This window comes from Oncorhynchus nerka, linkage group LG12 (assembly GCF_034236695.1).
Source record: "Oncorhynchus nerka isolate Pitt River linkage group LG12, Oner_Uvic_2.0, whole genome shotgun sequence".
In the NCBI taxonomy this organism is placed as follows: Eukaryota; Metazoa; Chordata; class Actinopteri; order Salmoniformes; family Salmonidae; genus Oncorhynchus; species Oncorhynchus nerka.
In genome coordinates this window covers 2,797,349-2,823,270 of record NC_088407.1, presented here as the reverse complement: position 1 = coordinate 2,823,270, position 25,922 = coordinate 2,797,349, and the positions used below count along the sequence as shown (strand labels likewise).

General features: G+C 42.6%; 2 protein-coding genes across 2 annotated transcripts in view; both read left to right on the top strand.

Annotated features, from left to right (window-relative positions):
- The window catches only part of LOC115118359 (butyrophilin-like protein 10), an 804,641-nt gene that overhangs the window by 94,548 nt on the left and 684,171 nt on the right, over positions 1–25,922 (top strand). The gene's annotated exons all lie outside the window — the stretch shown is intronic.
- Positions 13,174–25,922, top strand: part of LOC135574211 (butyrophilin-like protein 3) — a 32,190-nt gene continuing 19,441 nt past the window's right edge. Inside the window, exons 1-2 of the mRNA XM_065025141.1 lie at positions 13,174–13,424; positions 23,479–23,838. Coding sequence (XP_064881213.1) covers positions 13,352–13,424; positions 23,479–23,838 — 433 coding nt within the window. The 5' untranslated portion in view covers positions 13,174–13,351. The remainder of the gene's footprint in view (positions 13,425–23,478; positions 23,839–25,922) is intronic.

Here is a 25,922-nt window from a genome sequence, read left to right as displayed (position 1 = left end):
AACAGGTGTAGTAGACCTTATAGTGAAATGCTGAATACAACAGGTGTAGTAGACCTTACAGTGAAATGCTGAATACAACAGGTGTAAACCTTACAGTGAAATGCTGAATACAACAGGTGTAGTAGACCTTACAGTGAAATGCTGAATACAACAGGTGTAGTAGACCTTACAGTGAAATGCTGAATACAACAGGTGTAGTAGACCTTACAGTGAAATGCTGAATACAACAGGTGTAAACCTTACAGTGAAATGCTGAATACAACAGGTGTAGTAGACCTTACAGTGAAACGCTGAATTCAACAGGTGTAGTAGACCTTACAGTGAAATACTGAATACAACAGGTGTAAACCTTACAGTGAAATGCTGAATTCAACAGGTGTAGTAGACCTCACAGTGAAATGCTGACTTACAGGCTCTAACCAATGACTGGGGTGGCTGTTGTCTTGGACAATTTTTAGGGCCTTCCTCTGACACCGCCTGGTGTAGAGGTCCTGGATGGCAGGAAGCTTGGCCCCAGTGATGTACTGGGCCGTTTGCACTACCCTCTGTAGCGCCTTACGGTCAGATCACGAGCAGTTGCCGTACCAGGCGGTGATGCAACAGGTCAGGACGCTCCTTTGTCTTGCTCACATTGAGGGAGAGGTTGTTGAGGATCAGCGTGGCAGATGTGTTGTTGCCTACCCTTACCACCTGGGGGCGGCCGTCAGGAAGTTCAGGATCCAGGGGCAGAGGGAGGTGTTTAGACCCAGGGTCCTTAGCTTTTTGATAATCTTTGAGGGCACTATCGTGTTGAACGCTCAGCTGTAGTCAATGAACAACATTCTCATGTAGGTTATTATCTTATTGTCCAGGTGGGAAAGGGAAGTGTAAAGTGCGATTGAGATTGCTGTGGACCTGTTGGGGAGGTATGCATATTGGAGTGGGTCTAGAGTGTCCGAGAGGATGCTGTTGATGTATGTACATCATGCTACAAACCTCTCTCAGGTGAATATGCATCAGCACCAAATCAGGTCCAGTCTGTGTTAATATCCTCTTTCAGCTGGTCCAGTCTGTGTTAATATCCTCTCTCAGCTGGTCCAGTCTGTGTTAATGTCCTCTCTCAGCTGGTCCAGTCTGTGTTAATATCCTCTCTCAGCTGGTCCAGTCTGTGTTAATATCCTCTCTCAGCTGGTCCAGTCTGTGTTAATGTCCTCTCTCAGCTGGTCCAGTCTGTGGTAATGTGACTGTCCTCTCTCAGCTGGTCCAGTCTGTGTTAATATCCTCTCTCAGCTGGTCCAGTCTGTGTTAATATCCTCTCTCAGCTGGTCCAGTCTGTGTTAATGTGACTGTCCTCTCTCAGCTGGTCCAGTCTGTGTTAATGTGACTGTCCTCTCTCAGCTGGTCCAGTCTGTGTTAATGTGACTGTCCTCTCTCAGCTGGTCCAGTCTGTGTTAATATCCTCTCTCAGCTGGTCCAGTCTGTGTTAATATCCTCTCTCAGCTGGTCCAGTCTGTGTTAATATCCTCTCTCAGCTGGTCCAGTCTGTGTTAATATCCTCTCTCAGCTGGTCCAGTCTGTGTTAATATCCTCTCTCAGCTGGTCCAGTCTGTGTTAATGTGACTGTCCTCTTTCAGCTGGTCCAGTCTGTGGTAATGTGACTGTCCTCTCTCAGCTGGTCCAGTCTGTGTTAATGTGACTGTCCTCTCTCAGCTGGTCCAGTCTGTGTTAATATCCTCTCTCAGCTGGTCCAGTCTGTGTTAATGTGACTGTCCTCTCTCAGCTGGTCCAGTCTGTGTTAATATCCTCTCTCAGCTGGTCCAGTCTGTGTTAATATCCTCTCTCAGCTGGTCCAGTCTGTGTTAATATCCTCTCTCAGCTGGTCCAGTCTGTGTTAATATCCTCTCTCAGCTGGTCCAGTCTGTGTTAATGTGACTGTCCTCTTTCAGCTGGTCCAGTCTGTGTTAATGTGACTGTCCTCTCTCAGCTGGTCCAGTCTGTGTTAATATCCTCTCTCAGCTGGTCCAGTCTGTGTTAATATCCTCTCTCAGCTGGTCCAGTCTGTGTTAATATCCTCTCTCAGCTGGTCCAGTCTGTGTTAATATCCTCTCTCAGCTGGTCCAGTCTGTGTTAATATCCTCTCTCAGCTGGTCCAGTCTGTGTTAATATCCTCTCTCAGCTGGTCCAGTCTGTGTTAATGTCCTCTCTCAGCTGGTCCAGTCTGTGTTAATGTGACTGTCCTCTCTCAGCTGGTCCAGTCTGTGTTAATATCCTCTCTCAGCTGGTCCAGTCTGTGATAATATCCTCTCTCAGCTGGTCCAGTCTGTGTTAATGTGACTGTCCTCTCTCAGCTGGTCCAGTCTGTGTTAATATCCTCTCTCAGCTGGTCCAGTCTGTGATAATATCCTCTCTCAGCTGGTCCAGTCTGTGTTAATGTGACTGTCCTCTCTCAGCTGGTCCAGTCTGTGTTAATATCCTCTCTCAGCTGGTCCAGTCTGTGTTAATGTGACTGTCCTCTCTCAGCTGGTCCAGTCTGTGTTAATGTGACTGTCCTCTCTCAGCTGGTCCAGTCTGTGTTAATATCCTCTCTCAGCTGGTCCAGTCTGTGTTAATATCCTCTCTCAGCTGGTCCAGTCTGTGTTAATATCCTCTCTCAGCTGGTCCAGTCTCTGTTAATATCCTCTCTCAGCTGGTCCAGTCTGTGTTAATATCCTCTCTCAGCTGGTCCAGTCTGTGTTAATATCCTCTCTCAGCTGGTCCAGTCTGTGTTAATGTGACTGTCCTCTCTCAGCTGGTCCATTCTGTGTTAATGTGACTGTCCTCTCTCAGCTGGTCCAGTCTCTGTTAATATCCTCTCTCCTGTGTTTAGTTCCAGGTGGATCTGGTCCAGTCTGTGTTAATATCCTCTCTCTCTCCTGTGTTTAGTTCCAGGTGGATCTGGTCCAGTCTGTGTTAATATCCTCTCTATCCTGTGTCTAGTTCCAGGTGGATCTGGTCCAGGTGATGTGACCTATGCTGACATCAACCACACAGAGAAGAGACAACACAACAGGAGGAGAGGTAGGAAGAAGGGAGAGACCAACAACACTCCCCTCATATTTCTGAAGTAAATATGTTTTTACTGTGTCAGTAGTAACCTGTTTATGTGTTTCTTTCAGAGAACGTTGTTCCAGACCCTGTCTACTCAGCGATGAAGACAGACAGACAGAGACACAGGTCAGAAGGTCATTCCAGACCCTGTCTACTCAGCAGTGAAGACAGACAGACAGTGTTTGATCCAAGTTAAACAATTTAAAGGCAATGCTACCAAATACTAATTGAGTAAACTTCTGACAAACTGGGTGTCACGACTTCCGCCGAAGCAGCGTTAGGTGGTCGACGTCACCGGCTTTCTAGCCGCCACCGAACTACGTTTCGTCCATTTATTTTGTCTTGATTGGACACACCTGGTTCCCATTACATCATTATTTATTCCCTATTTAACTGGTTCCAACATGGTTTTGTGCGTGATTGTTCTTTGTTAAGTGTTCGCTATTTCTGTGAGCTGGATTCCCTGCGTGGAATTATTTTGTGATTTATTCGAGTAAAGTCATTTTCTTACTCAGGTCTGTGTCCTGCGCCTGACTCTGTCCTACCTTCTGCACACTGACACTTGACACGGGGAATGTGATGAAAGAAATAAAACCTGAAATAAATCATTCTGTCTACTATTATTCTGACATTTCACATTCTTAAAATAAAGTGGTGATCCTGACTGACCTACTGACAGGGAATGTTTACTAGGATTAAATATCAGGAATTGAGAAAAACTGAGTTTAAATGTATTTGGCTAAGGTGTATGTAAACTTCCGACTTCAACTGTATATTATGAATGATGTAGCACGTAGTGTTTGTTATGAATGATGTAGCATGTTGTGTTTGTTATGAATGATGTAGCATGTTGTGTTTGTTATGAATGATGTAGCATGTTGTGTTTGTTATGAATGATGTAGCATGTTGTGTTTGTTATGAATGATGTAGCATGTTGTGTTTGTTATGAATGATGTAGCATGTTGTGTTTGTTATGAATGATGTAGCATGTTGTGTTTGATATGAATGATGTAGCATGTTGTGTTTGTTATGAATGATGTTTAATGTTGTGTTTGATATGAATGATGTTGCATATTGTGTTTGTTATGATAGCTGTAGGAAGTTTGGTTTGTTATGAACGATGTAGCATGTTGTGTTTGTTATGAATGATGTAGCATGTTGTGTTTGTTATGAATGATGTAGCATGTTGTGTTATGAATGATGTAGCATGTTGTGTTATGAATGATGTAGCATGTTGTGTTTGTTATGAATGATGTATCATGTTGTGTTATGAATGATGTAGCATGTTGTGTTTGTTATAAATGATGTATTATTTTGTGTTTGTTATGAATGATGTAGCATGTTGTTTCTTATGATTTAGCCTGTTGTGTTTGTTATGAAATATGTAGCGTGCTGTGTTTGTAATTAAAGATGTGGCATGTTGTTTGTTATAAATGATGTAGCAAGATGTGTTTGTTATGAGTCATGTATTGTGATATGTTTGCTAAGAATGATGTAGCATGTTATGTTTGTTGTGATGTAGCATGCTGTGTTTGTTATGATGTAGCATGTTGTTTGTTATGAATGCCTATAGGATGTTGTGTTTGTTATGAATTATGTAGCATGATGTTGTGATGTGATTTTAATGATGTGGCATGTTGTGTTTGTTTTTAATGATGTAGCATGTTGTGTTTGTTTTGAATGATGTTGTCACGCCCTGGTCGAAGTATATTGTGTTTGTCATGAATCATCATCACGCTGCATTTTGGTCCGGTCTGCATGGAGCTGCCAGTCTGCACGGAGCTGCCAGTCTGCACGGAGCCGCCAGAGCTGCCAGTCTGTAAGAAGCCGCCAGAGCTGTCAGCCTACATGGAGCAGCCAGAGCCGCCAGTCAGCGTGGAGCAGCCAGAGCCGCCAGTCAGCCAGACTCTTCCAGATCCGCCAGTCAGCCAGACTCTTCCAGAACCGCCAGCCAGCCAGGATCTGCCAGATCCAACTACCTGCCTGAGCTTCTTCTCAGTGCTGAGCTTCTTCTCAGTGCTGAGCTTCCTCTCAGTGCCGAGATTCCTCTCAGTGCCGAGCTTCCTCTCAGTGCCGAGCTTCCCCTCAGTCCCGAGCTTCCCCGAGCTTCCCCTCAGTCCCGAGCTTCCCCGAGCTTCCCCTCAGTCCCGAGCTTCCCCGAGCTTCCCCTCAGTCCCGAGCTTCCCCTCAGTCCCGAACTTCCCCTCAGTCCTGAGCTTCCCCTCAATCCCGAGCTGCCCCCCAGTCCCGAGCTGCCCCTCAGTCCAGTGGGGTTCTGGGTGAGGACTACTAGGCCATGGTCGGCGGCGAGGGTGGAGTATCCTAGCTAGGACGCGAGGAGGAGGGACTAAGACATTGATTGAGTGGAGTCCACGTCCCGCGCCGGAGCCGCCACCATGGACAGACGACCACCCGGACACTCCCTATTGTTTTGAGGTGCGTTTGGGAGTCCGCACCTTAGGGGGGGGGGGGGTTCTGTCACGCCCTGGTCGAAGTATATTGTGTTTGTCTTTATTTATTTGGTCAGGCCGGGGTGTGACATGGGTTTATTGTGGTGTGTTTTGTCTTGGGGTTTTGTTAGGTATTGGGTGTGTGGCTTAGTGGGGGTATCTAGCAAAGTCTATGGCTGTCTGGAGTGGTTCTCAATCAGAGGCAGGTGTTTATCGTTGTCTCTGATTGGGAACCATATTTAGGCAGCCATATTCTTTGAGTGTTTTGTGGGTGATTGTTCCTGTCTTTGTGTTTGCACCAGATAGGGCTGTTTCGGTTTCATTATTTTGTAGTTTCTTCATGTATAGTTTTTTCCTTCATTAAAATATCATGAATCATCATCACGCTGCATTTTGGTCCGACTCTCCTTCACCACAAGAAAGCCGTTACAGATGTAGCATGTTGTGTTTGTTTTGAATGATGTAGCATGATGTTTGAAATGAATGATGTAATAGTTTTGTTTATTGGTAAAAGAAAAAAACATTATTTTGTATTTTTTTTGTACCATCTTTAAAATGCAAGAGATAGGCCATAATGTATTATTCTAGCCCAGGTCAGTAATTTAGATTTTGGCCACTAGATGGCATCAGTGTATGTACAAAGTTTTAGACTGATCCAATGAACCATTGTATTGCTTTTCAACATTTTAAATGTGCCTAATTTGTTTTTGAATAACTTTTCATGTTCAAAATGGTGCACTCTCCTCAAACAATAGCATGGTATTATTTCGCTGTAATAGCTACTGTACATTAGACAGTGCAGATTAACAAGAAATTAAGCTTTCTGACAATATCAGATATGTCTATATCCTGGGAAATGTTCTTGTTGCTTACAACCTCATGCAATTGGCATTAGCCTACGTTACCTCAACCGTCCCGTGGAAGGATCCCAAATAAGTTTTTAAGATGCTTTATTTTAGGGGTTTAGTGAAGGCAGGTTTTTTTACCCTTAGGACAAGGGGAGTATACATGATGTTAAGACTACACAAGGGTTAAACTAATAACACACAAATTATTGTCTTTTTCTTGTCTATATTGAATACATCTTTTAAACATTCACAGTGTAGGTTGGAAAACATATGTGAACCACTAGGCTAATGACTTGTCCAACGAATTTGGAGTTTGTAGTCATCTAACCTGGAGTCTTGAGACAAGATTGGAGATATTGGTTAGAGCTGCAAATTTGAGTTTGCTGTTCACAAGAAGCATTTTCTGATGTGAACCATGCTTCAAACAAAAGAGATATCAGAAGACCTAAGATTAAGGATTGTTCACTTGCATAAAGCTGCGAAGGGTTACAAAGTATCTCTAAAAGCCTTGATGTTCGTCAGTCCCCGGTAAGACAAATTGTCTGTAAATGGAGAAAATTCAGTACTGTTGCTACTCTCCCTAGGAGTGGCCATCTGCAACGATGACTGCAAGCTCACAGTGCAGAATGCTCAACGAGGTTAAAGAAAAACTGCTCTCAGCTAGCAAAACATTACCTACAGTTATCAGCCAAGTAGAGGAGTCACAAAAGTCAGAAATAGCAATAAAATGAATCACTTACCTTTGATGATCTTCATATGGTTGCACTTACAAGACTCCCAGTTACACAGTAAATTTTAGTTTTGTTCAATAAAGTCCATCTTTATGTCCCAAAAACTCTGTTTTGTTCGCACATTTTGTTCAGTAATCCACTGGCTCAAAGTGGTCACAACAGGCAGACAAAAACATTCTTAAAGTGACGGTAAAGTTTGTCAAAACGGGCCTCCCGGGTGGTGCAGTGGTCTAGGGCACTGCACCGCAGCGCTAGCTGTGCCACCAGAGACTCTGTTGAACCGGACAATACCGTTTTCAAAAGAAAATAAATCAGGTCTGCATACTTCCCCTGTCCACTTACCAAAATGGCGTTTTACTTGTTGTTTTTCAAAATAAAAGCCTGAAACCATGTCTAAAGACTGTTAACCTGTAGTGACGCCCATCCCGTGAACGGGACCGTTATCATCATCTGACATTAATTAACATAACGCAACGGACATAAATCTTCCTAGAAAATCTTCCTATTCATGAAAATCACAAGTGAAATATATTGGAACACAGCTTAGCCTTTTGTTAATCACCCTGTCATCTCAGATTTTCAAAATATGCTTTACAGCCAACGCTAGACAAGCATTTGTGTAAGTTTATCATAGCCTAGCATAGCATTATGCCTTGCTAGCAGCAGGCAAACGTATTATTCCAAATTAGTTCCATAATATCGACAGAAACATGACAAACGTTGTTTAGAATCCATCCTCAAGGTGTTTTTCTAATATCTATTCGATAATATATCAGTCGGGACAATTGGAGTAATGGCTACCTCTGTATTTTACGCGAGAATCTCTCTCGGAGCCACAATGTGACCACTTGCGCAATGTGGCTGCCTACGGCTATTCTTCAACAGAAATGCGTAAAACTACGTCACAATGCTGTAGACACCTTGGGGAATACGTAGAAAGCGTAAGCTTGTTGATGGTACATTCACAGCTGAAAAGGGAGTCATTGGAACGCAGAGCTTTCAAAACCTGGGGCACTTCCAGATTGGATTTTTCTCAGGCTTTCGCCTGCAACATCAGTTCTGTTATACTCACAGACAATATCTTTACAGTTTTGGAAACGTTAGAGTGTTTTCTATCCACAGCTGTCAATTATATGCATATTCTAGCATCTTTTCCTGAGAAAATATCCCGTTTAAAACGGGAATGTTTTTTTCCCAAAAATGAAAATACTGCCCCCGAACACCAAGAGGTTTTAACATCTAGGATCTGCAATCTGATTCCTAACCCATTGGATTCTCTTTAGGCGTTGAGTTGAAAAACAGCCACGTGAAAATAATTCAATTTCCTGGATGGATTTTTCTCAGGTTTTCACCTGCCATATCAGTACTGTTACACTCACATAAATTATTCTAATAGTTTTGGAAACTTTAGAGTGTTTTCTATCCAATACTACCAATTAAAGCTCATTCATCCAAAATTCTAAATCCTGCCCAAGAAATATGTGCTGACGTGGTATTAACATGTATTTGCTGTAACTACCTGCAGTGTTGATTAACTGTAGCTGTGATTGAACCATGTTTAACCTCTTGCGTCCCCCCGACACACAGGCGTCCCATCTAGACATCTGGAAATGCAAATGCGCTACGCTAAATGCTAATAGCACTCGTTAAAACTCAAACGTTCATTAAAACACACATGCAGGGTACTGAATTAAAGCTACACTCGTTGTGAATCCAGCCAACAAGTCAGATTTTTAAAATGCTTTTCGGCGAAAGCATGAGAAGCTATTATCTGATAGCATGCAACACCCAAAAAGACCCGCAGGGGACGTAAACAAAATAATTAGCATAGTCGGCGCTACACAAAACGCACAAATAAAATATAAAACATTCATTACCTTTGACAATCTTCTTTGTTGGCACTCCTAGATGTCCCATAAACATCACTATTGGGTCTTTTTTTTCGATTAAATCGGTCCATATATAGCCTAGATATCGATCTATGAAGACTGTGTGATCAAGGAAAAAAACAGCGTTTTATAACACAAAGTCATTTTTTTAAATAAAAAAAGTCCACGATAAACTTTCACAAAACACTTCGAAATACTTTTGTAATGCAACTTTAGGTATTAGTAAACGTTAAAAATCGATCAAATTGATCACGGGGCGATCTATATTCAATAGCTCCATGTCTTCAAATCATTTCAGGATATTTCAAGACCAAAACACCCGGTCGGAGACCGGAAGAAATGGGCTGTCTCTTCTTCGTTTGACCAAGAAACAAAGCCTAGGCAATTGACAAGACTGGTGACATTGTGTGGAAGCTGTAGGAATTGCAATCTCGGCTCCAGGTAATGTGGTTTCCATTCAACAATACATTCAAGTGGCGCATTGATATATTTTCCCATTTTCAGTGATCAGATTTTCCTGCGCTTTATGATGAAACGCACGTTCTGTTATAGTCACAGCCGTGATTTAACCAGTTTTAGAAACGTCTGAGTGTTTTCTATCCACACATACTAATCATATGCATATACTATATTCCTGGCATGAGTAGCAGGGCGCTGAAATGTTGCGCGATTTTTAACAGAATGTTCGAAAAAGTAGGGGGTAGGATCAACAGGTTAAAGTGTTGATAACTGTATCTCTGATTGAACCATGTTGTAAAGTGTTGATAACTGTAGGTCTGATTGAACCATGTTGTAAAGTGTTGATAACTGTAGCTCTGATTGAACCATGTTGTAAAGTGTTGATAACTGTATCTCTGATTGAACCATGTTGTAAAGTGTTGATAACTGTATCTCTGATTGGACCATGTTATAAAGTGTTGATAACTGTATCTCTGATTGGACCATGTTATAAAGTGTTGATAACTGTATCTCTGATTGAACCATGTTATAAAGTGTTGATAACTGTATCTCTGATTGAACCATGTTGTAAAGTGTTGATAACTGTATCTCTGATTGGACCATGTTGTAAAGTGTTGATAATTGTATCTCTGATTGAACCATGTTGTAAAGTGTTGATAACTGTATCTCTGATTGAACCATGTTGTAAAGTGTTGATAACTACGTCTGATTGAACCATGTTGTTAAGTGTTGATAACTGTATCTCTGATTGAACCATGTTTTAAGTGTTGATAATTGTCTGTTTAGGGTAAACCAGGGTACCCAGGAAGACCCACCAAGACCAATTAGGTGAGTTTCTACCTTACAACACAACAGCTGCAGGGTCACAATATGGTATTCTGATCACAGTGTGTACTATATTATATTACCTCTTAGTAGAAGTAGAAAGTAGAAGTAGGATGGATTAGAGTCAACTACCACAATATGGTATTCTGAACACAGTGTGTACTATATTATATTACCTCTTAGTAGAAGTAGAAAGTAGGATGGATTAGAGTCAACTACCACAATATGGTATTCTGAACACAGTGTGTACTATATTATATTACCTCTTAGTAGAAGTAGAAAGTAGCATGGATTAACTACCACAATATGGTATTCTGAACACAGTGTGTACTATAATATATCACCTCTTAGTAGAAGTAGAGTGAATGGTATCGATAAATAGTAAATTAGCCCTGGTATTGATTGGAGAGAGCTGGACATAAGTTGATAAATAGTAAATAGTGCTGGTTTTGATAAATGGTAAAAAGCCCAGGTATGGATCATTAGTAAGTAGCCCTATATTGATAATTAGTAAATAACCCTGGTATTGATAAGGGAGAACTGGACATAAGCAGGAGCCTCATTGGAAGTAATTTGATAGAATTCTAAGTAGCACAGTATTGACTAGTAAATCATCTGATATGATTTACATTTCTAAGTGGTTCTGTATTGGATAAGTAAATACAAGGCCACACTGATGAACTACTTCTGTGTTGAACAGGTGATCGTGTTGAAGAAAAGTGAGGCTGAGATCACCTGATCACCATAACAACCATCAGAATGGAACTCTAACTCTCATGGAATTCTAATATAGAACTGTGAGTCACAATGCTGTATGTTGTTACATTGTAGCTCCACCTGCTGGAACAATAGTGGCATTTGATCAAATGTGATCTATTAACTGATACATGTATTATTCTGATTGGAATGTGTTTTAATATAATGTGTGTTGTATTATTCATTCAGCAGCTGTCCTTTAACATCAGTCATATACTGGTCATATACTGTGTAGCATTATGGTTGATACATTGTAAATGCCTTCACTTCTCATGTCTATACAGATCAACTGATAGGTGTTGAGGTTCAGGCATTATTGTTACAGGTTCAGTATAATGTTATACCGTTACATGTTACAGAGATAGAAAACATACAGGAGAGGAGAATTCAATTATTATAATTATGTACTATATTTTCCCATTTTGGTCTCATTATGTTATTTTGTTTCAACATAACTAATGTAGGCTTTTGTTTTATTGTGTTTTTGTGCAAAACCATTATTTTTCAATGAATCATTGAGGAAAGATATTGATTTTGTCTTTGTAGCATATAGAAATAAATAAATGATTTTCCTCAATCATGTAGCCTGTTTTTTAATCTGTTCTGAATGACATCACAACCACTCTGTTTTTAATTTCATTCACTTCCCTTTATGTATCTTCTAAATGCTCCATTCCAGGTTCCCCCTACAGCCCCCAGTGCCTTCAGTATCTTCTAAATGCTCCATTCCAGGTTTCCCCTACAGCCTCCAGGGCCTTGAGTATCTTCTAAATGCTCCATTCCAGGTTCCCCCTACAGCCCCCAGGGCCATTAGTATCTTCTAAAGCCTCCAGGCCTACAGCCTCCAGAGTTTCTTCTGAATGCTCCATTCCAGGTTCCCCCTACAGCCTCCAGGGCCTTACGATAAGCTGTAGACCACACTATATACCAAGAGAGTTCTCATCTATATTATTCATACTATTTACCACCACAGAACGAAGCTGGCACTAAGACCGCACTCAACCAACTCTATAAGGCAATAAGCAAAGGAGAAAATAGCAGCGCTCCTAGTGGTCTACACCTATTGGTTAAGGGCTGGTCATGTGACCATTTCACTGTGAGGTCTACACCTATTGGTTAAGGGCTGGTCATGTGACCATTTCACTGTGAGGTCTACACCTATTGGTTAAGGGCTGGTCATGTGACCATTTCACTGTGAGGTCTACACCTATTGGTTAAGGGCTGGTCATGTGACCATTTCACTGTGAGGTCTACACCTATTGGTTAAGGGCTGGTCATGTGACCATTTCACTGTAAAGTCTACACTTGTTTTATTCGGTGCATGTGACAAATAAAGTTTAGAACAAATTCTTATTTACCATTACGGCCAACCAAAAGGCCTCCTGCGGATTAAAAATACAAATAAATTAAATACAAATATAGGACAAGAAACACATCACGCCAAGAGAGACAACACAACACTACATAAAGAGAGACCTAAGACAACAACATAGCAAGGCAGCATCACATTACAACACAGCATGGTAGCAACACAACATGACAACATCTCTGATAAAAATGAGTGTAATTTCTGCCATACTGCTCACACCAGTTAGACTACAACTGACAGTGAAAGTCACATTTTATATCATCAACGTTCATGGGAAAATTTCACATCGCAAGTTTGTTGCAAATTGAAATATTTACTACAGCCTACTTGTTGTCACATTTATTTCACGATTCCTATTTGTGCACATCTGTTTTTAGGACATTTGACAAAGTTAATGTCTGTATCAGGGCTTCCTAATATTCACTATTGTTCCAATATGTCCCGAGAGGCGCAGCGGTCTCAAGGCAGTGCTTGAGGCGTCACTACAGACACAGCCTGGAATCAAACCAGGGTATCACAGCCTGCCGTGATTGGGAGTCCCATAGGGCTGCCTATAATTGGCCCAGCGTCGTCCGGGTTTGGCCAGAGTAGGTCGTCTTAATTGTTCTTAACTGACTTGCCAAGGTTACATTTCCCAAAAAATCTGAACAGTAGACGGAGCTAGATATCGCGAAATGACATGAAGTTAATGAAGTTAATGTCCATATCAGAACACTAGATGGAGCTAGATATCCCGAGATGATATTCAACTAGAAGTACTGTAAGTGAAAGTGAAAGTAAAGTGTGAAACTCCCCCACCCTTTTCCTCCTTTATTTCTGGAACAGACGCAGTGGTACATTCTGTTTGTTGCCAAATTAGCCTTTCAACTGTTTTGGTTTATTTTTCTCAACTCCTAATAGTTTTATTGACCAGTTACAAACAGCTTTACCTTGGAGTCAGACTTGTTTTGTTCGTGAAATGAAGACCTTTCCGACCTCGGCGGTCTGGTGTTTTGGGATTCTGTTCATCAGTGTTTCATTGATAATGACAGGTAGGACACAACATTATTCCTTCTGTGTTGTTGTCTGATCAGACAGGGCAGTTTGGGGTGTGGTGGTGCTGTAGGGTGGTGGTGCTATAGGGTGGTGTCCGTGGAAGACAGGACAGTTTGGGTGTGGTGGTGTTGCAGGGTGGTGGTGCTGTAGGTTGGTGTCCGTGGAAGATAGGACAGTTTGGGGTGTGGTGGTGCTGTAGGGTGGTGGTGCTGTAGGGTGGTGGTGCTGTAGGGTGGTGTCCGTGGAAGACAGGACAGTTTGGGGTGTGGTGGTGTTGTAGGGTGGTGGTGCTGTAGGGTGGTGTCCGTGGAAGACAGGACATTTTGGGGTGTGGTGGTGCTGTAGGGTGGTGGTGCTGTAGGGTGGTGTCTGTGACAGGCAGGGCAGTTTGGGGTGTGGTGGTGCTGTAGGGTGCTGTCCGTGACAGACAGGACAGTTTGGGGTGTGGTGGTGCTGTAAGGTGGTGCTATAGGGTGGTGGTGCTGTAGGGTGGTGGTGCTGTAGGGTGGTGGTGCTGTAAGGTGGTGCTGTAGGGTGGTGGTGCTGTAGGGTGGTGGTGCTGTAGGGTGGTGGTGCTGTAGGGTGGTGCTATAGGGTGGTGGTGCTGTAGGGTGGTGGTGCTGTAGGGTGGTGGTGCTGTAGGGTGGTGGTGCTGTAGGGTGGTGCTATAGGGTGGTGGTGCTGTAGGGTGGTGGTGCTGTAGGGTGGTGGTGCTGTAGAGTGGTGGTGCTTTAGGGTGGTGGTGCTTTAGGGTGGTGGTGCTGTAGGGTGGTGGTGCTGTAGGGTGGTGGTGCTGTAGGGTGGTGGTGCTGTAGGGTGGTGGTGCTGTAGGGTGGTGGTGCTGTAGGGTGGTGGTGCTGTAGGGTGGTGGTGCTGTAAGGTGGTGCTATAGGGTGGTGGTGCTGTAGGGTGGTGGTGCTTTAGGGTGGTGGTGCTGTAGGGTGGTGGTGCTGTAGGGTGGTGGTGCTGTAGGGTGGTGGTGCTGTAAGGTGGTGCTATAGGGTGGTGGTGCTGTAGGGTGGTGGTGCTGTAGGGTGGTGGTGCTGTAGGGTGGTGGTGCTGTAAGGTGGTGGTGCTGTAGGGTGGTGGTGCTGTAGGGTGGTGGTGCTGTAGGGTGGTGGTGCTGTAGGGTGGTGGTGCTGTAAGGTGGTGCTATAGGGTGGTGGTGCTTTAGGGTGGTGGTGCTGTAGGGTGGGGTGCTGTGGTGCTGTAGGGTGGTGGTGCTGTAGGGTGGTGGTGCTGTAGGGTGGTGGTGCTGTAGGGTGGTGGTGCTGTAGGGTGGTGGTGCTGTAGGGTGGTGGTGCTGTAGGGTGGTGGTGCTGTAGGGTGGTGGTGCTGTAGGGTGGTGGTGGTAGGGTGGTGGTGCTGTAAGGTGGTGCTATAGGGTGGTGGTGCTGTAGGGTGGTGGTGCTGTAGGGTGGTGCTGTAGGGTGGTGGTGCTGTAGGGTGGTGGTGCTGTAGGGTGGTGGTGCTGTAGGGTGGTGGTGCTGTAGGGTGGTGGTGCTGTAGGGTGGTGGTGCTGTAGGGTGGTGGTGCTGTAGGGTGGTGGTGCTGTAGGGTGGTGGTGCTGTAGGGTGGTGTATTTACACAATACTTCGATATGGCAGTGACTGTTTCATAGCAGGTTAGGAGAATTAGTTGAATTAATGTATTAGTTTAATTATTTTAATGTTAGGAAAAGGGTTAGTGAACACCGAGGTAGACAGATTCAGGTCTGAACATCAAAACATACAGAATGCTACTGACCAAGACCAGACGGAGAACACATCACACCGGTTTTAAGGTCTCTGCACTTGCTGCCTGAGAGTGTTGGAACGATTGTGCACCTCAAGACATATCAGACATGTTTTTTTAGTCATTTACCCAGGTAGCACAAACATCTGGGCTGATTTCCTGTTACTACAGATCTAAAACTGCTCTGGTCTGGTAGCTGGGTCCGGTCTGAGTCCCAAATGAATGACTGTACAGACTAGGCCCTGGTCTAGTAGCTGGGTCCGGTCTGAGTCCCAAATGAATGACTGTACAGAGTAGGCCGGAGTCATTCAGCCCAGATCTGGCAGCCTGAACTGAGCCAAGGCTGCCATTTTAGGGCCAGATCAGCCCATCAATGCACCAAATCCACTCGATTCTACCTTCTCTTCCGCCACTAAAAATAATATATGAAATGTAGGTAGTGATAGTTATATGAAATGTAGGTAGTAATATTGATATTAAATGTGCCACCCCTCAACAGGCATTATGTATTAACAGTAGCATAGATGTATCCAAATAAATGTCACTAGAAAACAGATTAAACAAATGCAGCTACGTTGATGTGATTCTATCTGACATGATCATGTAAGCCGTAGTTTTCTAGCTAGCAAGCAAGGGATAAGAACGTAGCCAGCCTGCATAGCAATCAAACCAATAGAACTAACTAACTGATAGAACTAACAACCAGTCTGCTTCTATAACAACCAGTCTGCCTCTCTAACAACCTAACTGATAGAACTAACAACCAGTCTGCTTCTCTAACAACCTAACTGATAGAACTAACAACCAGTCTGCTTCTCTAACAACCTAACTGATAGAACTAACAACCAGTCTGCTTCTCTAACAACCTAACTGATATAACTAACAACCAGTCTGCCCCTAACAACCTAACTGATAGAACTAACAACCAGTCTGCTTCTATAGCAACCTAACTGATAGAACTAACAACCAGTCTGCTTCTATAGCAACCTAACTGATAGATCTAACAACCAGTCTGCTTCTCTAGCAACCTAACTGATAGAACTAACAACCAGTCTGCTTCTATAGCAACCTAACTGATACATCTAACAACCAGTCTGCTTCTCTAACAACCTAACTCATAGAACTAACAACCAGTCTGCCTCTCTAACAACCTAACTGACAGAACTAACAACCAGTCTGCTTCTATAGCAACCTAACTGATATAACTAACAACCTAACTGATACATCTAACAACCAGTCTGCTTCTCTAACAACCTAACTGATAGAACTAACAACCAGTCTGTTTCTCTAGCAACCTAACTGATAGAACTAACAACCACTCTGCTTCTCTAGCAACATAACTGATAGAACTAAGAACCTAACCGGTAGAACTAACAACCAATCTGCCTCTCCAACAACCTAACCGATATAACTAACAACCTAACTGATAGAACTAACAACCAGTCTGCTTCTCTAGCAACCTAACTTATAGAACTAACAACCAGTCTGCTTCTCTAACAACCTAACTCATAGAACTATCAACCAGTCTGCCTCTCTAACAACCTAACTGACAGAACTAACAACCAGTCTGCTTCTATAGCAACCTAACTGATAGAACTAACAACCAGTCTGCTTCTATAGTAACCTAACTGATACATCTAACAACCAGTCTGCTTCTCTAACAACCTAACTGATAGAACTAACAACCAGTCTGCTTCTCTAGCAACCTAATTGATAGAACTAACAACCACTCTGCTTCTCTAGCAACCTAACTGATAGAACTAAGAACCTAACCGGTAGAACTAACAACCTATCTGCCTCTCTAGCAACCTAACTGATATAACTAACAACCTAACTGATATAACTAACAACCTAGCTGATAGAACTAACAACCTAAATGACAGAACCAACAACCAGTCTGCTTCTCTAGCAACCTAACTGATATAACTAACAACCTATCTGACAGAACTAACAACCAGTCGCCCTCTCTAACAACCTAACTGATAGAACTAACAACGAGTCTGCCTCTCTAAAAACCTAACCGATAGAACTTACAACCAGTCTGCCTCTCTAGCAACCTAACTGATAGAACTAACAACCTAACTTATAGAACTGACAACCAGTCTTCTTCTCTAACAACCTAACTGATAGAACTAACAACCACTCTGCCTCTCTAACAACAAGTCTGCCTCTCTAGCAACCTAACTGATATAACTAACAACCTAACTGATAGAACTAACAACCTAACTGATAGAACTGACAACCAGTCTTCTTCTCTAGCAACCTAACTTATAGAACTAACAACCAGTCTGCTTCTCTACCAACCTAACTGATAGAACTAAGAACCTAACCTTATAGAACTAACAACCAGTCTGCTTCTCTACCAACCTAACTGATAGAACTAAGAACCTAACCGGTAGAACTAACAACCAATCTGCCTCTCTAGCAACCTAACTGATATAACTAACAACCAGTCTGCCTCTCTAACAACCTAACTGATAGAACTAACAACCAGTCTGCTTCTCTAACAACCTAACTGATACATCTAACAACCAGTCTGCTTCTCTAACAACCTAACTCATAGAACTAACAACCAGTCTGCTTCTATAGCAACCTAACTGATAGAACTAACAACCTAACTGATATAAATAACAACCAGTCTTCTTCTATAGCAACCTAACTGATACATCTAACAACCAGTCTGCTTCTATAACAACCTAACTGATAGAACTAACAACCAGTCTGCTTCTCTAGCAACCTAACTGATAGAACTAACAACCAGTCTGCTTCTCTAACAACCTAACTGATAGAACTAACAACCACTCTGCCTCTCTAACAACCAGACTGCTTCTCTAGCAACCTAACTGATAGAACTAAGAACCTAACCGGTAGAACTAACAACCAATCTGCCTCTCTAGCAACCTAACTGATATAACTAACAACCTAACTGATATAACTAACAACCTAACTGATAGAACTAACAACCTAACTGATATAACTAACAACCTAACTGATAGAACTAACAACCAGTCTGCTTCTCTAACAACCTAACTGACAGAACCAACAACCAGTCTGCTTCTCTAACAACCTAACTGATATAACTAACAACCAGTCTGCCTCTCTAACAACCTAACTGATATAACTAACAACCTATCTGACAGAACTAACAACCAGTCGTCCTCTCTAACAACCTAACTGATAGAACTTACAACCAGTCTGCTTCTCTAACAACCTAACTGACAGAACCAACAACCAGTCTGCTTCTCTAACAACCTAACTGATATAACTAACAACCAGTCTGCCTCTCTAACAACCTAACTGATATAACTAACAACCTATCTGACAGAACTAACAACCAGTCGTCCTCTCTAACAACCTAACTGATAGAACTTACAACCAGTCTGCCTCTCTAACAACCTAACCGTTAGAACTAACAACCAGTCTGCCTCTCTAACAACCTAACCGATAGAACTTACAACCAGTCTGCTTCTCCAACAACCTAACTCATAGAACTAACAACCAGTCTGCTTCTCTAATAACCTAACTCATAGAACTAACAACCAGTCTGCTTCTCTAACAACCTAACTGATAGAACTAACAACCAGTCTGCTTCTCTAATAACCTAACTGATAGAACTAACAACCAGTCTGCTTCTCTAACAACCTAACTGATAGAACTAACAACCAAACTGATCGAACTAACAACTTAACTGATAGAACTAACAACCTAACTGATAGAACTAACAACCAGTCTGCTTCTCTAGCAACCTAACTTATAGAACTAACAACCAGTCTGCTTCTCTACCAACCTAACTGATAGAACTAACAACCAATCTGCCTCTCTAGCAACCTAACTGATATAACTAACAACCAGTCTGCCTCTCTAACAACCTAACTGATAGAACTAACAACCAGTCTGCTTCTATAGCAACCTAACTGATAGAACTAACAACCAGTCTGCTTCTATAGCAACCTAACTGATAGAACTAACAACCTAACTGATATAACTAACAACCTAACCGATAGAACTTACAACCAGTCTGCTTCTCCAACAACCTAACTCATAGAACTAACAACCAGTCTGCTTCTCTAATAACCTAACTGATAGAACTAACAACCAGTCTGCTTTTCTAACAACCTAACTGAATGAACTAACAACCAGGTGCAGTGGAAGGTATGCATTTATGAATATCAATGAAAACATGTCATTTTTACCATTAAATGCGTGCTTGTTTTCTTTGGCAACCATGGTATTAGCGGGATAAACACCACCTCTCAGTACATTTTCTGGAACATTCAACTCTGGCTCTGTACATTATCTGGAACTAATCAACTCTGGCTCTGGTACATTATCTGGAACTAATCAACTCTGGCTCTGGTACATTATCTGGAACTAATCAACTCTGGCTCTGGTACATTATCTGGAACTAATCAACTCTGGCTCTGTACATTATCTAGAACTAATCAACTCTGGCTCTGGTACATTATCTGGAACTAATCAACTCTGGCTCTATACATAATCTGGAACTAATCAACTCTGGCTCTGTACATTATCTGGAACTAATCAACTCTGGCTCTGTACATTATCTGGAACTAATCAACTCTGGCTCTGTACATTATCTGGAACTAATCAACTCTGGCTCTGTACATTATCTGGAACTAATCAACTCTGGCTCTATACATAATCTGGAACTAATCAACTCTGGCTCTGTACATTATCTGGAACTAATCAACTCTGGCTCTGTACATTATCTGGAACTAATCAACTCTGGCTCTGTACATTATCTGGAACTAATCAACTCTGGCTCTATACATAATCTGGAACTAATCAACTCTGGCTCTGTACATTATCTAGAACTAATCAACTCTGGCTCTGGTACATTATCTGGAACTAATCAACTCTGGCTCTATACATAATCTGGAACTAATCAACTCTGGCTCTGTACATTATCTGGAACTAATCAACTCTGGCTCTGTACATTATCTGGAACTAATCAACTCTGGCTCTGTACATTATCTGGAACTAATCAACTCTGGCTCTGTACATTATCTGGAACTAATCAACTCTGGCTCTATACATAATCTGGAACTAATCAACTCTGGCTCTGTACATTATCTGGAACTAATCAACTCTGGCTCTGTACATTATCTGGAACTAATCAACTCTGGCTCTGTACATTATCTGGAACTAATCAACTCTGGCTCTATACATAATCTGGAACTAATCAACTCTGGCTCTGTACATTATCTGGAAATAATCCATTTGGTCTCTGTACATTATCTGGAAATAATCCATTTGGTCTCTGTACATTATCTGGAAATAATCCATTTGGTCTCTGTACATTATCTGGAACTAATCAACTCTGGCTCTGTACATTATCTAGAACTAATCAACTCTGGCTCTGTACATTATCTAGAACTAATCAACTCTGGCTCTGTACATTATCTGGAACTAATCAACTCTGGCTCTGTACATTATCTGGAACTAATCAACTCTGGCTCTGTACATTATCTGGAACTAATCAAGCAGTACCAAGTCCTCCATTATCTCCAGATAATGTATCAAGTCCTCCATTATTTCCAGATAGGGTACAAAGTCCTCAATTTTCCCCCAGATAATGTACCAAGGCCTCCAGTATCTCCAGATAATGTACAAATGCATCCACTATCTCCAGATAATGTATCAATTCATACATTATCTCCAGATAATGTACTAAGTCCTCCATTATTTCCAGATAGTGTACCAAGTCCTCAATTCCCCCCCAGATAGTGTACCAAGGCCTCCAGTATCTCCAGATAATGTACAAAGTCCTCCATTATCTCCAGATAATGTACACCATCCTCCAGTATCTCCAGGCAATGTACAAATTCCCCCACGATCTCCAGATAATGCATCAATGCATCCATTATCTCTGGATAATGCACCAATTCATCCACCATCTCAAGATAATGTATCAATGCATCCATGATCTCCGGATAATGTGCATTTCCACACATTATCTCCGGATAATGTACCAAGTCCTCCATTATTTCCAGATAATGTACAAATTCCTCTTCCTTTTGTGATAATGTACCAAGTCCTCCATGATCTCCAGATAATGTTCAAAGCGTCAGTTTTCCCTTACAGGTATGTGTGTATGTAAATGTGTCCATGTTTCTCTGGGTCTATCTGCCCTTTCCTTGCTCTGTTCTGTCCTCTCCTTTCTGCCTCCGTCTCTGTCTGCTGCTGCAGTCACCTTATGACAAACTCTCTCTCCATCTGTAGTCTTGGATGTGAAAGTGTTTCTCCTGTCAGCACCTCTATCTGTAGTCTTGGATGTGAAAGTGTTTCTCCTGTCAGCACCTTTGAATAACAGAACAAAAGAGCAAAATAAGTAGTTTCAACAATTAGTCAGATTGACACAAAAATCCTATGAATCCCAACCCAGACCTCCAATGGGCAATGAGAAGCACGTCAACGGGAGGGGGGTAATGGGGCGAGGGGGTGGTAATGGGACGAGGGGTGTGTGGGTGGTAATGGGATGAGGGGGAGTAATGGGACGACGAGGGGGGTGGTAATGGTACGAGGGGGTGTGTGGGTGGTAATGGTACGAGGGGGTGTGTGGGTGGTAATGGTATGAGGGGGTGGTAATGGGACGGGGTGGTGGTAATGGGACAAGGGGTGTGGGTGGTAATGGGACGAGGGGGGTGGGTGGCAATGGAATGAGGGGTGGGTGGTAATCGGACGAGGGGTGTATTGGTGGTAATGGGACGAGGGGTGTGTGGGCGGTAATGGGACGGGGGGGTGGTAATGGGATGAGGGGGGTGGTAATGGGGCGAGGGGGTGGTAATGGGGCGAGGGGGTTGTGGGTGGTAATGGGACGAGGGGGTGTGGGTGGTAATGGGATGATGGGGGTGTGGGTGGTAATGGGACGAGAGGGGGTGTGGGTGGTAATGCACTGCTGTTTGATTTGCAGTCCTTGCTGTGAATTATAGTGCAGCATGTTGTGGGCTGTATGGAAGCTGGACAAAATTAATTGACAACCTAAATCATTTCTGTGTGTATACAGGTGACATCCATAAGGGATCATAGCTTTCACCTGGTGTTACGAATCCCTTTTGGCCCGACAGTCTAGGGGGGATGGTAATGAGACCCGTAACATAACTCATGCAAATTATTATTGTGACAAAGTGTGCACGAAATAACCACGACAACAGAAATCTACCGTCAAACTCTAGGTTTATTTATAAACACACGGTAATGGGGGGAGCAGGAAAAGGGGCTGAGCTGGACCCAAGGAAAGAAACAATAAGTATTCAAAAACACCCCTAAGCTAGACTAGCCTACTTTAACAACAGCTAACTAACTAACCAAAAATACAGTGGGTGGTCCGCCCAGTTCTAACTAGTGTATTTAACAAAGTTCACCTACGGGTAGTGTATGCCCATGGGCGACTTGTCTTGGTTTCCCCCTTTTCCCACCAGCAACAAACAAACACCATAACCAAAAACAATACTCACAGGTGATGACAAAGTGCTATGGAGGTGCTTTAAACAAAAGAGAGGTTAAGACACAAAGCGAGAGTGAAACACAGAGACCTACAGACATGGCATTTACAGAGAGATTGAGCTAGAGATTGAGCTCCAGAGCAAACAAATGATGGGGTTTTTAAACCATGGGGAAGGAACTGTGATAGGGTAGGAAGTAGGAGGAGGTGTGTCTTCTGATTGATGATTGATTGTTGACTGATTGGGGAGTGATGGTTTTCACCTGTGAGGGGAGAAGGAGAGAAAAGAAACACACACACAGGATACACACACACACAGGATAACTGTATCCGTAACACCTGGATTCACCTGGTCAGTCTGTCATGGAAAGAGCAGGTGTTCATAATGTTTTGTTAACTCAGTGTAAGGTGAATGCACCAATTTGTAAGTCGCTCTGGATAAGAGCGTCTGCTAAATGACTTAAATGTAAATGTATAGTTTCTCATGGAAGCCTGCAGTACCCCGGTTGGCCTTCAACTTCAGTTACTTAATGAGAGGGGGCAACATTGAGCTAGCCTGCATGTTATGTCTAATGGCAGCCTGCAGTACCCCGGTTGGCCTTCATCTTGAGTTACTTAATGAGAGGAGGCAGCACTGAGCTAGCCTGTAACGTCACTTCCTGGAGTAGCTCAAACTGTCTACATAAATCTCCCACATGAGACGCCATCTTAAACAACTTAATTTGGCTTCAATGCACATAGGAATTAATGTCATGTGATTCAGGTCTTTGTCCATTCATATGGGCCAGAATCCATGGAAGAACAGCAAGTTACCAGTTGTCTTTGACTGTGTGTCATTTGTTTTTCTCCAGGGTCGTCTGAGGTTCAGGTTGTTGGTTCGGCTGACCGAGTTGATGCCTTAGCTGGTGATGACATCATTCTACCATGTTCCCTGAAACCCAATATTAGTGCTAAGGACATGCTAGTGCAGTGGACAGGATCGAACCTGACAACAACCAACAAAGTTCATCTTTACCGTGACGGTCGAGACTCCAATGAGGATCAGTTTCCATCCTACAGGGGAAGGACATCAATGTTTCATGAAGAACTGAAGAACGGCAACGTCTCCTTAAAGCTGACCAGAGTTACTCTCTCTGATACTGGAAGCTACAGGTGCTTCATTCCAACACTGACCATCCAGGTGAAGGAAACCACCGTTCAACTCTTTGTTGGTGAGTCATGAATACTGGACATGTGATCAGAGGTTGTTTTGGTAAATCTGGCTAAATGATTGGCTGCTGAAATATCAACATGTCTTCCTCCCTCATCATTCCTTCCTCTGTTATAGATCATGTATTCAGCTGCTGAGCACACAGCCTTCACAACACACTCCTCACACGTCAAAACCTCCCACACTGTTACACTGCTGTGTCCCAATATTCCTACTACCTACTGTTGACTCACACTCTGTGTCCTAATATTCCTACTACCTACTGTTGACTCACTGGTGGTGTCCCAATATTCCTACTACCTACTGTTGACTCACTGGTGGTGTCCTAACATTCCTACTACCTACTGTTGACTTACTGTCTGTGTCCTAATATACCTACTACCTACTGTTGAGTCACTGTCTGTGTCCCAATATTCCTACTGTTGACTCACTGTCTGTGTCCCAATATTCCTACTACCTACTATAGTGTCCTAATATTCCTACTACCTGCTGTTGACTCACTGTCTGTGTCCCAATATTCCTACTACCTACTGTTGACTCACTGGTGGTGTCCCAATATTCCTACTACCTACTGTTGACTCACTGGTGGTGTCCTAACATTCCTACTACCTACTGTTGACTTACTGTCTGTGTCCTAATATACCTACTACCTACTGTTGAGTCACTGTCTGTGTCCCAATATTCCTACTGTTGACTCACTGTCTGTGTCCCAATATTCCTACTACCTACTATAGTGTCCTAATATTCCTACTACCTGCTGTTGACTCACTGTCTGTGTCCCAATATTCCTACTACCTACTGTTGACTCACAGTAGTTACTATGTACTCATAGTGATACATCTATAGAGAATGTAATGTATAGTCAACAACATTGTGCTGCTTTGCTAATTGATTTGTCCAAGGCTTCTACACAGTGAAATATTGCTGCAGGGTTCTATTCTGTTCATGACTTCTGACCATCTTTCTGGTAATACTGGAGTGCTGCAGGGTTCTGTTAATACTGGAGTGCTGCAGGGTTCTGTTAATACTGGAGTGCTGCAGGGTTCTGTTAATACTGGAGTGCTGCAGGGTTATTCTTGGGCCGTTATTGCTCACTATCTATCTAATAACCTGTGTGAAAACATTGCTGATGAAAGGTCCCTCTATATGCAGATGACACCATCTATAGCCCTGATCCCACACTAGATCAGGAAGTGTTTAATGTTGTTGATTAGGTATTTCTCAAATAGCAGGAATTGTTTAATGTTGACTAGGCATTTCTCAAATAGCAGGAAGTGTTTTTTTGTCCATCATCACTTCTTTCAGATCAAATTGGTCCAAATTGCAGAGAAAATCTAACTAATGGTATTGATCAAGAAAGCAGCCTCAGATAGTCACTTATCAAAACAAGCATCAACACTACCTGCTCATCAACCCTGACTCAGATAATCACTTATCAAAACAAGCATCATCACTACCTGCTCATCAACACTGCCTCAGATAGTCACTTATCAAAACAAGCCACTAGAGGTGATGTCATCATGTACGGATGTCTTTTAATCATCATTATAATAAATGGAAATACTCTACATGACCAAAAGTATGTGGACACCTGCTCATCTACCCTGCCTCAGATAGTCATTTATCAAAACATCTAACCAACACTAGACACTCTACCATACTGCTGTTAGATTGGTAACCAACACTAGACACTCTACCATACTGCTGTTAGATTGGTAACCAACACTAGACACTCTACCATACTGCTGTTAGATTGGTAACCAACACTAGATACTCTACCATGCTGCTGTTAGATTGGTAACCAACACTAGACACTCTACCATGCTGCTGTTAGATTGGTAACCAACACTAGACACTCTACCATGCTGCTGTTAGATTGGTAACCAACACTAGACACTCTACCATGCTGCTGTTAGACTGGTAACCAACACTATATACTCTACCATGCTGCTGTTAGATTGGTAACCAACACTAGACACTCTACCATGCTGCTGTTAGATTGGTAAACAACACTAGACACTCTACCATGCTGCTGTTAGATTGGTAACCAACACTAGACACTCTACCATGCTGCTGTTAGACTGG